Source organism: Epinephelus moara, chromosome 20 (genome assembly GCF_006386435.1).
Source record: "Epinephelus moara isolate mb chromosome 20, YSFRI_EMoa_1.0, whole genome shotgun sequence".
NCBI lineage: Eukaryota > Metazoa > Chordata > Actinopteri > Perciformes > Serranidae > Epinephelus > Epinephelus moara.
Window position 1 is genome coordinate 43637562 of NC_065525.1, and position 14313 is coordinate 43651874.

General features: G+C 42.7%; 3 protein-coding genes across 9 annotated transcripts in view; 2 read left to right on the forward strand and 1 right to left on the reverse strand.

Moving 5' to 3' along the window:
• The window catches only part of LOC126407742 (peroxisomal succinyl-coenzyme A thioesterase-like), a 16438-nt gene extending 8288 nt beyond the window's left edge, over positions 1-8150 (forward strand). Inside the window, exons 2-11 of the mRNA XM_050072926.1 lie at positions 1496-1697; positions 1815-1914; positions 2000-2190; positions 2432-2601; positions 4823-4942; positions 5499-5581; positions 5733-5826; positions 6170-6250; positions 7757-7898; positions 8012-8150. Coding sequence (XP_049928883.1) covers positions 1502-1697; positions 1815-1914; positions 2000-2190; positions 2432-2601; positions 4823-4942; positions 5499-5581; positions 5733-5826; positions 6170-6250; positions 7757-7898; positions 8012-8148 — 1314 coding nt within the window. The 5' untranslated portion in view covers positions 1496-1501 and the 3' untranslated portion in view covers positions 8149-8150. The remainder of the gene's footprint in view (positions 1-1495; positions 1698-1814; positions 1915-1999; positions 2191-2431; positions 2602-4822; positions 4943-5498; positions 5582-5732; positions 5827-6169; positions 6251-7756; positions 7899-8011) is intronic.
• The window catches only part of LOC126407721 (E3 ubiquitin-protein ligase TRIM21-like), a 297595-nt gene that overhangs the window by 115907 nt on the left and 167375 nt on the right, over positions 1-14313 (reverse strand). The gene's annotated exons all lie outside the window — the stretch shown is intronic.
• The window catches only part of LOC126407737 (peroxisomal succinyl-coenzyme A thioesterase-like), a 36982-nt gene that overhangs the window by 8273 nt on the left and 14396 nt on the right, over positions 1-14313 (forward strand). For 4 of the 5 annotated variants that reach the window (XM_050072914.1, XM_050072919.1, XM_050072920.1 and 1 more), the window contains exon 1: positions 11607-11739. The exons of the other annotated variant lie outside the window; for it this stretch is intronic. The gene's annotated coding sequence lies outside the window, so the exon portion shown is untranslated. Of the gene's footprint in view, positions 1-11606; positions 11740-14313 lie in introns of those variants that run through there. 5 annotated transcript variants of the gene reach the window in all.

Below are 14313 nucleotides of genomic sequence, written 5' to 3' on the forward strand. Positions count from 1 at the left end.
GTTAAAATCGCCTACAATAATAACTTTATCTGATTTAAGAACTAAACTGGATAAAAACTCTGAGAATTCAGATACAAATTCAGAATACGGGCCAGGAGCACGGTACACTATAACAAATAAAAGTGGCTGCGAGGTTTTCCAGGTCGGATGTAAAAGACTAAGAACGAGGCTTTCAAATGAATTATAGTCNAGCACGGTACACTATAACAAATAAAAGTGGCTGCGAGGTTTTCCAGGTCGGATGTAAAAGACTAAGAACGAGGCTTTCAAATGAATTATAGTCTAGTTTAGGTTTAGGGCTGATTAACAGACTAGAGTTAAAAATGGCTGCAACTCCCCCTCCTCGGCCGCACTCCCCCTCCTCGGCCGGAGGAGGGGGAGTGCATAATTGTGTGTTACATTATAACAATGTGGTCTGAGGCGCCCCCGTGTGGCCAGTTTTCTTTGTGTAGTATCCCATGTCTGTTCAGTTGACAGTAATATGACTTTATTTCTGTACCATACTAATATAATTATTGTTTATCTATTTGTATGCTTCAGGAAACCACAACGTACATATCCTGTACACTGTTCCAAGCTGTGTGAAATCATTAAAGAAGGGTTAAAGAAACCTCTGCAGTAACCGCAGTTTTTCTGACAGAAGACTAAGGCCAGACTGTGTACGCCAGCATTCAAAATATAATTCACAGTGTGGAAAAGTATGGAATTTTGAAATTACAAATGCGTAGGAACCCTGAGTTTAAAAGATTTGTCAGAAAAGTAATCAGATGTAATGAGTTACATTACTGATTGGCTTCCAAAATGTAGTACCTCAAACGTGTAGGCTACTTAAATGCTGTACCTGTTTGAGTAAATGTAGTCAGATTCCCACACTGGGAGGGAGATGATAAAAAATACAGCAACAGAATGTTCCACTGAAACAAACTGTTTGTGACATCATAATGTTCTGTTGGCACTTACATTGAAAGTGCTTTAGAAAGGGATCTCTTTGTGTGGACAGCAGGAATAATTACAGCATCCAGTAACTCTTCCAGTGCACATACAAGATGTTCTAGAAAAGACTTGAAAGAATGAAAGCTTGTCCTTTAAGGTCAGGTCAGGCTTCAAGGCCGCAGTTTGTTTCAAACAAAGTACATGTCAGATCGTCTCACAGCATCTAAAACCTCCTTTCTGACAGTGCAGCAATAGTGCTCACTTTACTCAGTGATCAGTCAGGTATGTGGAGTAGAAGAGGTTTAACTTTTAAGCTCTTTTTTCCACATAATTGACCCTGCTGCTGTGTGATGGCTTCAGCTAAACCAAGGCAATTTACAAAGTGCATTCAGCTGTGTGAATACAACCTAAAAACTGCAGGAATATGCTGAACCTCTTCAAGTGATACATTTAGAGAAAATAAGAGAATTCATTTTCCATTACAAAGGTATCTGTCCGGTCCAACTATTTTGGTTTCATTATATGTCGTATGTGGCTCTAATTATTTTAACTGTCTGCTCAGTTCAGGATGGACATAAAACAGTATTGTGTGAAGCTGTCGGTCCAGCCGTCCAGAGGGCTCATGGATGAGGTTTTTATCATCCTGGTCCAGAACGTCTTTCCTGGTTTCCAGCTGACTATCCACGCCCTCCACCAGTGTGAAGGCGGACACAGCTGGGAGGCGTTCGGTCACTACACAGCCAACGCCATTGGGACCGTGAATGGTAAGACCTAGAAAATATAGAATAAATAATTAAGAAACTGCATCAGGTATCATAAAGTTTGAGAATGGAAGAAAACACATTTTGATATAAAATGACAGCCTGGTTTTTATTTTACAGTTTCAGAGGATCTCAGCCTGGGCGGGACATATTCTGGGGTTGAACCCATGGGTCTACTGTGGAGCCTCAGACCAGTTCCAGGCAGCAAACCTGGGCTCAGGTAGGCCAACAATGGTAGAGCTGTTCAGATGATACCAATCAACAATGATCAGTATCAGATTCCACTCTGTCCCATCACCCCTCAGGCTGAGGAAGATGAACGTCCAGACTCCCATGGAGTTCACAATCTCAGTGTACGAAGGTCACCAGACTGAAGGCTTTGCAGACCAGGTGCCGCTGGCCGGTGTGGTGGTGGAGCGTTGGTACATGGCGCCCGGCATCCGCAGGATCCCCGTTACAGAGGATGGACTCACTGCGACCCTCTTCCTTCCCCCAGGTAGGACCAGAGGAGAGTCTGGAGGGAGGTGTCCTGTGGGTGGAGCTTGCGTGACATGGAACCATAAAAGTTAACCAAGTTCGGTACAAGTTTGTCGATTCTGTTGGAATAAACAAGTTAAATATGGCGGTAAACACTCACAAATGTTTCTATCAGATGTGATCCCAGAGAACATCAGAAATATACAGTATCATTGTCGTGTAAACTGTAAACTGTTTTTATTGTTTTGACACATCTGAAGGACCGGGACCTTTCCCCGGTCTCCTGGACCTCTGGGGGGGTGGAGGGAAGTTGGTGGAGTACCGGGCAGCGCTGCTGGCCTCCCACGGCATCGCCTCTCTGGCCCTCGACTACCTGACACCTAAAGTCACCATAGAAACTGGGAAGATGGTGGGCAACGAGTACTTTGAGGTAAAGTTGATGATCATCCAAATAAAAAAATCTAATCAACGTCCACAAACAAAACAAGTTGAGGATTTTGTAAGAATAAATTACGAATAGTATTACTAAGAAGTTGTTGCTGTCACTTCAGCAAACAGCTGCCAACTTCCACACAGTAGACACAGAGCAACATGATCATCCCATAGCAGATGTGTTGTTGTCCACCTGATGAATGGAATATTCACTCTTATGGTTTTTACAACCATTTCTGATCCTGATAGTCTGCGTTTTTTGGAACAGGTGTGACGCCAAAACACAAGGTCCAACACAGCAAAAATGTAAACGCAACACTTCTGTTTGATCCCATTTTTCGAAGGGTTTAAACTGAAGACTTTTTTCATGCAGTCAATGGATATATTCCTGTCAACGCTTGTGCACATATGTTAAAATCTGTGGTACTCACTTCTCCTTTACCAAGAGGGTGAAAGAGGGTGCCATTGGCATACTGACTGCATGAATGTCCATGTCTGCAGGTTCGTTTCATGACCAGAAACTGTTTCCAGTTGTCTCTGTAAATTTGGCAGTACATCCAACAGGCCTCACAGAACATGTGTAACCACACCAGCTCAGAACCTCCACATCCAGTATCTTTACCAGAGCAGCCACCCCATCAGCTGATGCAACAGTTTGTGTGCACAATCGCAGAATTTCTGCACAAACCATCACAGGGGAGCTCATCTGCATGCTCGACCCTTCCCACCTGGGTTTTGACCTGACAGCAGTTGGTAGTCATAACTGACTTGTGAGGCTGGTTGGATGAACTGCCAAATTCACAGGATTGACATCGGAGACACCTCATGGTAGTAAAATGAACATTAAGTTCATTGGCAACAGCTCTGGTGGACATTCCTGCAGTCAGCCTGCCCGTGGCACACCCCCTTAAAACCTGTGACATCTGTGGCATTGTGTTGTGTGATCAATTCAGTTGTATTTATGAAGCCCAATATCACATGTCACAATTTGTCTTTACAGCATACAATATCACTCTGTCCTTGGACCCTCACAGTGGATAAGGAAAAACTCCCCAAATTACTGCACATTATAAAGAGTGCTTTTATTGTGACCATCCCAGACACACCTGTGTAAGGATCATTCTGTTTAATCAGCATCTTGATATGCCACACCTGTCAGGTGAATGGATCATTTTGGGAAAGGAGAAGTACCTATTGAGTGCATGAAAAGTCAGAGATCTTTATCTTTTGTTCAGCGTGAACATTTAGATCCAAAGATTTCAAAGAAAAAAATATACAGAATGTAAAAAACAAAAATCAACTATGTGTAACTGTATATTAAAATTATAAGTTGCACTTCAGGTCCCACAGCACTTAAAAAAAGAATACAGATGATATGGGGCAATCATGAAGTGCAGCCTGCTTCCTGATAATAATCATTGTCATTGTGTCAGGTTAAAAGTCTCTTTAGCCTTGCACCAGTACATGTGTCTGTTATCTGTGTGTTTGTATGTCAATAAAACCACAAAGAACTTGTTCAAGAGTTCGTTGACCTTTACAAACCAGAGCCTGCTCCAGAGGTGAGCTAACACTATCATTATGACTACAGTTCTACTTTACTAGTGTCAGTTTACTGTTAAAATGTAGCTTAGGGCCTGACCCTATTTTGAAATCTTAAAATCAATCATTAACCTCGATGCTGTAATTTAGTCCTAACTGTTAAAGGTTTGGCAGCAGCAGCAGGTTTGATTGGCTGCAGGCAGGAGAGGTTTTTGACTTCATCTCTAAACACTGAGCCACTGTTGTCCAGCTGTGTCAAGTAAAGTTCATTTTAGTCACTATTCTGCACAATTACACATTTGCCTCAGAGGGATTTATAATCTGTGCAACAGGACAGATTTTTTATTTTTTTTTGAAGATTTAAATAAGACAAAGATAACTGACTGACAGTTTCTTAAAACGTGATGTCATAACTCCAGTCTCCTGACACTGGAAGGAAAGCTGAGAGTCAAAGATCAAATGTGTTGGCAATTTAAGAAAGTCAGGGTTGAGTTACTAAAGCTGATGGGAAGCTTTGTGACACTGAATATCAGATAGAGGGATGTAGACAGCAAGAAATGCAGAAAGAATACAGAGTGTTATCCTCGACAATAGTGAGGGCAGGCCTGACATGTATGTTAATGAAGAGCATGAAAATCCAACTACAAAAACAATTCTCTCAACAATGCTGACGACTGCAGAAGGCCTATAGATTCCTGGAGCAGCATCCTCAGATCCTCAGCAGCAGGATCGCCATGTTGGGCCTTTCCCTCGGCAGCAGTATCACCCTCAAAATGGCTGCTTACTCCAAAGTAATGAAGGTAAGACAGCTGTAGCTGAAAGTTATCTCACTTTTGGTACTATTGGGACTTTGTGGTCTATTAAAAAGAATTCTGATGTCTGGTTTCTATCTCAGCTGATCATGTTTCGGGCTGGGTATTGGTACTCGATACCTCTCAAGGTACCGAAATAACCCTGTGCCAAATAGTATCAACAGCTAACATCCAACTCTCAGCTGTTAAACAGTCCCAACAAACTCACACCGACACAGAAACAGCTTGACTCTGTTGTTAAACCTGCGGTGTAACAGTTCACGCTACAGTTGGGCTTCATACGTTATACTTCGTTTGATACCCAAAATGTAAATGGAGTGGTGTGTGCTACAGCCATGTTTTTTAATGTTTTGGTGGCATCACGGCACGCTGAACTGCTGACTCTGCTCCACTTCACAACACCAAAGACTGTGTTTGGAATAAACTGACTATGGAAGAACCTCAGATAGCCCCATACAAAAAATCTGAACTATCCCTTTAGGGGCACTTGTATTCTATGTTTTTTAAAATATACCCAGCTGTGTGTGGGGGGGGGGTCTCTCAGCTCAGGTGTGTGGTGTGCATTGGTGGGAGTCATGTGCAGCCGGTTGAAGGATCTGTGAAAGAAATGATGGCTTTCTTTGATGAGTAAGTTGAAGCACCGTCAGTTAAGATATTTGTTCACGAACTCAACTACTGCTGATCAGAAAGAACCTTTGATTTTGAGCCTTTAGATTTTAATGACCATATAATTTGTCCTTCAGCGCTGCCCTCAGTCTTCTTTGTTTTGTCCAATCAGAAACTCTGGGAAGACTCGCTTTGACAAGGAGAACAGCATGATCTGTCGAGAGCTGCTGCTGCCCATCCCTACCGACACCTCATTCAAAGTGGACGTGAGTACCACCGGACAGAATCTCTCTTCATACAGTTCATTTTTCTGTTTTTTATCCGAGTATTTGGTCTCAAGAGCAAGTGTCTTTTGTTTCTTTATGGTATTTTTTGCCTTCAATTGAGAGTACAATATTTCCAAGCAAGATCTAAAGTGTGAACGTTGAAGCTCCCTCCTAGCCACTCAGCTGTCAGGGTGCCCCATAAATGTTTTTGTGGTTTCTTAAAACAAATCAGGTGAACAAATATAACGTGTAGCCTCTCTGCAGAATTTAGGTGATGCATAATCACTCAAATCTGCAGCAGGTGATAAAAGCTGAAACACTGCTACTGTGTGTCTCTGAGCAGGTGGGACGACTCCAGTGTCCTCTGCTGCTGGTTGTAGGTGAGGACGATCAGAACTGGCCCGCCTATGAGTCTGCAATGGACGTGAGTTTACTGACATGACAGCATCCTGTGTGAATAACAAGCTCAGTCCCGATGTTTAAAGTCACAGGATTAAATTCTACTTTTTGCTGAGAGGAAACAGAATAGTTACTGTGACATGCCCTGAACGTCTTCTGTGATTATCTGTTTTCCAATTAAAAATGAGAAGCACACATCACTGTCACCAGCTGTCCAATCACAGTGGAGAAGGGAGGGGTCCAATACCACAAGGACCAACCATCACATTGGACAAAGCTGGGGAAAACACGCTTTGGTGGATACACTGCCTAATTAAAGTAACACCAGCGACTGTCTGACCAATGAGAATTTGGTTGTAGAGCATACTGACAAACAGAGCAGACGGTGACAGTCCTACAAAATGCGTTGTTTTCTTCCAGGAAGAAAACAATGCTGTCGTGTTAACGATCACATGCAGAAAACCACATGGAACAACACTTGTCACAGACCTGTAGTGTCAGGTATTAATCGTAAAACTGCGTGTTTCTACGGGAGCTACAGGCCGCAACAACCAATGAGAACAGGAGTCCAGTGAACACCTGAGACAACTGCATCATCAATATTTGATTAAAAAAAATCCACAAAATGAGACAAACAACATATGTTATAGAATACAACAGAAAACAATGGAGGGCATGATGTATGACCTCTGTCAACACATGGGGGATGTAATTGATACAGACATTATTAGGGCTGCACAATCAATTGAATATTAATAACAATCATGAATTTGGCCTCCCACAATTACATGAACATGATCAACTGTGATATTGATGTTAAAAAAGTGTGCTCCGCTCATAGAAAACTCCTATGCGTATTAAAATCAAGCTTCCTTAGAATCACTCACCACTTTTCTGTCATGCTGCTACACATGGACCCTGCAACAGCAGCATGTGAAAAACTTTCCTTAATGTTGCGACTGCAGGCGGGCAAAATAAAAATCAACCATCATCATCCGGTGTCACAATCGCGTCATCGTTTCCAATAGTTCTCTGAGTTTTCTGGCTTCTGGTTGTTAAACTCGAACAATCCTCAGAAGATGATTTCCAGTTTACCGATTAAAGGTGAGAATTTATTTCTGTGATTCAAAAGATGTCTTTTAAAATGTCACACTAACTTAGCTCTCAGGACATGAAATGTAGTGTCTGCTCTGCAAAGATTCCTCACAGTTCAGACAAGCAAAACAGTCTTAGAAAACCACTCCTGATCAAAAGTTTGTTATATTACTGTGTATTGGTGATCTCTCCATGTACAAAACAAACCCTTCATACAAAATAACACATTTGTGAAGAGGACTTTGTACAACCTGAAGTGTCAGAGACCATTCAAACAGATAAGTCGTCCTGTCAGACACCTTACTGGACCCAGTCAAGCTTTTATGGCAGGTAACAAACTTTTGAACAGGGATGTACAAATTTACAAATCATATCCAAGGAGCAGCAAAAACTGTCTGAAAATAAAAGATTCTGTGTTTTACTCCGTCTTTTTTAGATGAAGGAGATGATGGAGCGGGCGGGGAACAGCCACCTGCTGACTATCCTGTCGTACCCGAACGCTGGTCACCTCATCGAACCTCCATTCACGCCATTTGTCCGAATTGGCGCCTTCAGATCAGCCAGCTCAAGTCAGAGGAGTATGGTCACTTTCAGACTGGGAAGCTTTATCTCTGAATCATTCGAAGTTCAGGAAATCAGGACTTCAGTTTTGAGTTTTGACGTCAGTGTCTGTTTCCTGTTGTCTTTGCAGTATTAACTCTGTGGGGCGGAGAGATGGCGGCACATTCTCGTGCTCAGGAAGACGCCTGGAGGAAGATGCTCGTCTTTCTGAGGGAGAATCTGTACAGCGGCAAAAACTCCAGTGCAGCTTCATCTTCCCACCTGTAACCATGGCAACAACTGATGATTATAGAATCGCTAAGTGGGAAGAGCTACTTCAGGCACCCCTGGTTTAAGGACACTATAAAAGAAGGAGGGGTCATGATGTCAGTGATGGCATTGGAGTTTTGCAGTGGAGTCGGATTTGGGGGCCACTAGTTAATGGGGTGGGCATGACAAGTGCAACTATTACGCATCAAGTCTTTGCTGTTTCACCTTGGACTGAAAAATGCTTCCACAAAATTAAATTACACACATTATGTGATGTTGACTGACGTTTTATGTCTAAATGTGCTTGTTTGTTTGGTCATCAAACAGATGGTGGCTCTGTCCAGCAGCTCCACGTAACTCAACGCAAGCCTGTTTTGTCCAAGCGGTGACAGAGTCCAAGAATTGAAGCCAAAAACTGCAGTATGGTCCACTTGAGGCTGGCTCCAAAACAGAGTGCGTCCCTGTAGACCTCCATGTTAAAATGCACAACTTTACAGCAGAAATAAACATGTTTACAGCCTGGTGCAACAAACAGTTTTGGTCTCTATAACTAATGTCAACATTCATGACACCTGTACAGAGGGTGGATTTTTTTTTATAACTCCCCTGTTACATTTCATCAAGGCTTAAAGCTACGCATTTTAAGAGCGGAGCCACTTGAGTGACAGGCTGTCTGCAAGGCGTTACCATGGCATCAGGTCCACCCCTCACTCCTCCACAGCTCCACCCTCTCGTCCAAATATGGTCACTTCTGGCTCCAAAAAACCAAGATAACGATGGCCGAAATGCTGAACTCAAGGCTCCAAAATGGCAATCAACAAACCAATAGGTGACGTCATGGTAGCTACGTCCATTATTTTATAAAGTCTATGGTTTTGATGCATGACCAAACAGGGGCAGATCAGACCTGTTATCACTGACCATACTGCCACAGTTAACCTCAGTGATTTACAGTCATACTAGTTATCTAGCCTATATTAGCTAACACACACTTGACATTTGCTATCACTCACCAACACTGCAGCTTCCTGTCTGTTTATTTTACACCGTCATGAGGATTATTTCTTACTGACATTAATGGTTTTATTTCCAAATTAAAGTAGGGTGTTTGCTGAACAAAGTACAAATATAAACTTAGTTCACTGACAAACAAAGTAACTAGTATCGGTAAATTACAAAGGACCAGATTTATAATGATTTGGTGTCACCAATAGCAAACATTATTGAGAGATCTGGCTAATGTTAGCTCTCCCAAATATTACTTAATATCATTAACAGTTTGAAGGTTGGTTATTATTGATAATCAGCTACATACCTGCTGTGTGTACGCACTACACAGTGAGAATCTGTGACCCGGTAATTGAAGTATAGTCAGTGAAAATAGGTCGGACCTCATGTATCATGGTCATAGACTGTATGACATGGCAGCTCCCCACAAGTGAAGCCAAAACAACTCTATCTCCCCCTGGTGGCGTCAAATAAATTCTTCCCTAAGATGGTTCATGTCTTTTGAGGTAGTTCTTGTCACACTGATGTTCAAATGTTCGTTCTGCTGATAAATTTTGTTATAACTAGCAACTTGATGTTTAAACAAGGGGGACTGAGGTCATAATTGACAGCTGCTTGGGACTGGTTGGACAGGTGTACGCGAGGGAACTTGATACCAAAGAGATCATAATAATCGTAAAAATTAATAATTTTGTAAAAGCATTTTTCAATCCAAGGTGAGACAACAAACTGATGGGTTACAGTTGGACTTGTCATACCTGCCTTTTGACTTCAGTAGAGGTGGCACCAATGCAAAAATTTGAACTCTGTCGCTGACCTCATGACCTTTCCTTCTCTAATAGCTTCCTTGCCCATGTTCAGGAAGTAAAAGTATCATTAATTTGTTCGTCAATCAATCCTATGTCACATGGAATAATATGAGGTACGACTCCAGTGACGTGATCAGCTCCTTCAACTTGTGCTCTGTAATTTAGTCCTTTTTGCGTCCTCTTACATCGCTGGCTGCTGCTTTATCAATGTCCGTATTTCTGAGAGGTTCTGGTAACCAGTGGTTTCTGGAATGATTTAACTGTAGTTTCGGGCCCAGTTGCTTCTGTTGTTGCACAAATTAAATCCACCACAGACTCAGTGAGTTCAGTGATGTCATCGGTGGTGTTGATGGTGGTGTTCTGGAACATGCTCCAGACTATGATGGGCTTCATCTCTCACGTCAGTGGGGGGCGGCGTTTTCGATAGTTTACATATCTCAACAAGATGGCTGCAAGGTCGTCCCTCATGAACAACCAAACTCCAACCTCCCCTGACGGCATAGTTCTTTAGCCACTGTGAGGGTCGAAGGACAGAGGGATGTCATGTGCCTTAAAGCCCTCTGAGGCAAACTGTGATATGTGATATTGGGCTTTATTAACAAAATTGAATGTAACCAGATGAACCCTGTTATATGTTATAGTGCGCTCAGTTGGGTCAACTACACAGTGAAGCTGATAACGTCCAAAGGTTATTTCTGATGTTGATTTCCTTTCATTGTAACAGCTATAATATGAATATTAGACAGCCTGCAGACCGGTCTTACAACACCAGTGAGCTTGATATTAAAGGTTGATCTCTGCCATACACAATCATTGTCATTAGAAAGCACCCTTTACAGTGTGCACCACTGCACTATTGTCACAGTTTTACCAATTCCATTATGTTTTATATTTGTACTTTGTGTACACATCTCTATCTGCACATAGTAGTCAAATGTTTTTTTTTACCTCATCCTTGCTTTTAGCAGGATCTCTCTCTCTCTGTGTATGTGCTTTGAGCCTGGAATCAAATTCTTTATGTGCTCACATACTTTGACAATATAAAAAGCTGATTCAGGTTTTGATTTAGAGTCTTTGTCAAAACAAACAAACAAAAAAGACAGAAATCCACACAACAGAAGTTAAATTTATTTGTTTTGTTCATTGTCTTTTTTTTTTTAGATCATACATGAAGTCATTTCATCAGTATCTATATAAGGAGAACCAATTTTCACTTCTATAATATATTAAGTATCACGACAGAATGTTAAAAAAAGATGCATCAAAATTCTAAAAAGAAAAAAATCCAGATCAGTGCAACAGAGCCAGAGATAGCAGATTTTTAATTTCATACCAAGTGTCAGGACCTGGCGCCTACACTACCCATGATGCAACTCGACCGCCGACAGTTTGTTTGAGAGGTTCCGGTGTGTCAGTGTAGCTCAAAGGAGAGCGACGAGGAGCGGGCTGCAGCGGCCTGGATAACTCATTTCTTTATTTTTTATTTTAAACTCGTAGTCTGAAGTCCTCCCCGCGCAGCTAAAAGAGCTAAAAGGCTAAAAGGCTCTCAGTGAGTCGACGGCGCCATCTTGTGTCGAGACAGTGATGTTACAGTGGGAGGAGACCGGAGCTCCTCACGGAGAGACTGAACTTCAGACGGTGAATTGAATCTCAGTTTGTCGGTCACCCTGCTGTGGAAGAGTTTGACTCACACAGAATCAGTCACAGTTCTGTTTTCATACCCTGAGGCCAGTTTAACACCAAGAGATAAACCAACTGACAAGACGACAAACCTGAGGACAACTGCTCAGAGGTCAGTTCACTCTGCTCGGACAGTAAACACCAGATTTAACCCATAATTATACCAGAATGGGGGAAAAAAGTAAATTATGAGTATTAGGGTGACCAGACGCCCCCGTTTGGGGACAGTCCCCTTTATGGTGACCTGTCCCCCGTTACCTGCAGGGCTGCCAGCTGTCCCACGTTGACTGTGAGACTCCTGTAATAAGTAATACTTTGAACATGTCTCACGCCACACATCCATCTTCTCACGCAGAGAAAAAACTATATTTTAACCGATAATCAGGCCCAACTGCACAGACAATGTTTAGAGGCAGTACAGACTGATAACTAACTAACTAACTTTGTATTTGTTTCAACAAGTTATTAATAACGCATCATGTTTTAAACATCCATCCAGTCAGTCCTCAGTATCAGCAGCTGACAGGACTTAATCTGCACAGACCAGCGTTTGTTTTGACCCCCACAAGTTGGTGGTTAGTTGCTGCTGTCTGTGCACAAGAGGACAGGTGCCAGGTGCGCCCTACCAAGTGTGGTGCCACTCACCAGCCACTTTATGAGGTACACCTTGCTAGTACCTGGTTAGACCCCCTTTTTAATTCTTGGTGTCATAGATTCAACAAGGTGCTGGAAACATGCACATTTGTCGGCTGCACATCCATGATGAGAATCTCCCGTTCCAGCACATCCCAAAGGTGCTCTATTGGACTGAGATCTGGTGACTGTGGAGGCCATTGGAGTACAGTGAACTCATTGTTATGTTTGAGATGTGAGCTTTGTGACATGGTGCGTTATCCTGCTGGAAGTAGCCATCAGAAGATGGGTACACTGTGGTCATAAAGGGATGGACACGCTCAGCAACAATACTCAGGTAGGCTGTGGTGTTTAAACCATGCTCAGTTGGTACTAAGAAAATCTCCCCCACACCATTACACCACCAGCAGCAGCCTGAAGCGTTGATACAAGGCAGGATGGATCCATGCTTCCATCTGAATGTGGTTTTTCCAATCTTCTATTGTCCAGTTTTGGTGAGAAAACCCGTGTGAATTGTAGCCTCAGTTTCCTGTTGTTAGCTGACAGGAGTGGCACCTGGTGTGGTCTTCTGCTGCTGTAGCCCATCTGCTTCAAGGTTGGACAAGGTGTTGTTGCTTCAGAGATGGTCTTCTGCACACCTTGGTTGGAACCAGTGCTTATTTGACTTCCATTTGCCTTTCTATCATCTTGAACCAGTCTGGCCATTCTCCTCTGACCTCTGGCATCAACAAGGCATTTTGGCTCACTGGATATTTTCTCTTTTTGGGACCATCCTCTGTAAACCCTAGAGATGGTTGTGCTGAAAATCCCAGTAAACACTCCAACAACCATTCCATGTTCAAAGTCACTTAAATCACCTTTCTTCCTTTCTTCACCTTTCTCTTCTTCTGATGCTCTTAGTGCCCCAGGAATTAGTCATAAAACTTGGATATAAGTTAGCATTTTTGCACTCCTGGTTCCCTCCACTCAAAGTCAGTGTTTTTTTTTGAATGGGCTTTTAATTAGATGCCTGAAATAAACCGCGCGTTCCAACACCCATACTATCATACTATATAGTATGCCAGAAAAAGATTTATGTCCCAATACAATGTATGTCAAATGCAGTATGCCAAAAGTACCAGGATGTTCTACTGCATCCAGTCTGATTTTGCAGTCTGCAAGCCAGCATGCTTTTCTGGCTATTCTGACCCACAATCCTCTGCACAGCGGACGATACGTCACATCGACTGAGCTGCGAACAGATGAAGGCTGATTGACAGCTGTCAGAAGTCCCAGTGATGGATGACACTGCATTCAAGTAACTGATGACCAGTTGAATAATAATAATAGGAATATTGTTTAAGTGAACAAAATAAAGATAAATATGACAAACAATAGGACATAACTATAGAAATAACAGTGACAGTGAACTGCAGATGTAATTTCATTGTCACAAATATAATATGTTAGAATCCACAATCTGTGCAGTTATAACTTTTAAGTTAAACTGCATACATTGCAAAGTAACAACAGTTTTGAGTTAATCTCTGTCCCTGGTGAACTCAGTGTGTTTTTTATCTCCAAGATAACAGATAGAAAAGCAAGAGGGTCAAAGTTCAGGGCATAATGATGTAAGACATTAGCATGTCCTCCTGATTGTGTACTGCATGAAACAATACTTTTCAAGGGCAGCTGTAGTACTTACCAAAGGTAAAAAGAAAAAGTATGCAATTCAGTGTTTCCCACAGGATTTTGGGAAACTATGGGGGACATTCTCCAGGTCCTCAGTAACTCTGCAGGACTTATTTCCACCCTGCCCAGCAGCAGTACCGTGGCTAACGGTCCCTAACTGCGTGGAGAACGGAGAAGGCTTCCCCGGAGGTCCGCCGCTTTTCCTGGTCCCTCTTCTCCACACTTTGGGCTCTAGTTTGGCAGACCGGGCGAGGCGGGGGCGCAGCGCACCTGCGCTTCGCCAACTGGGTGTGGCCAGGCGGATTTTGCAAGTTTGGCACACCGTGCGCGCTGGCGCAGCTACTCGTCTGTCCCACCTCCGTCCCTCCTATCTGCGCAAGTC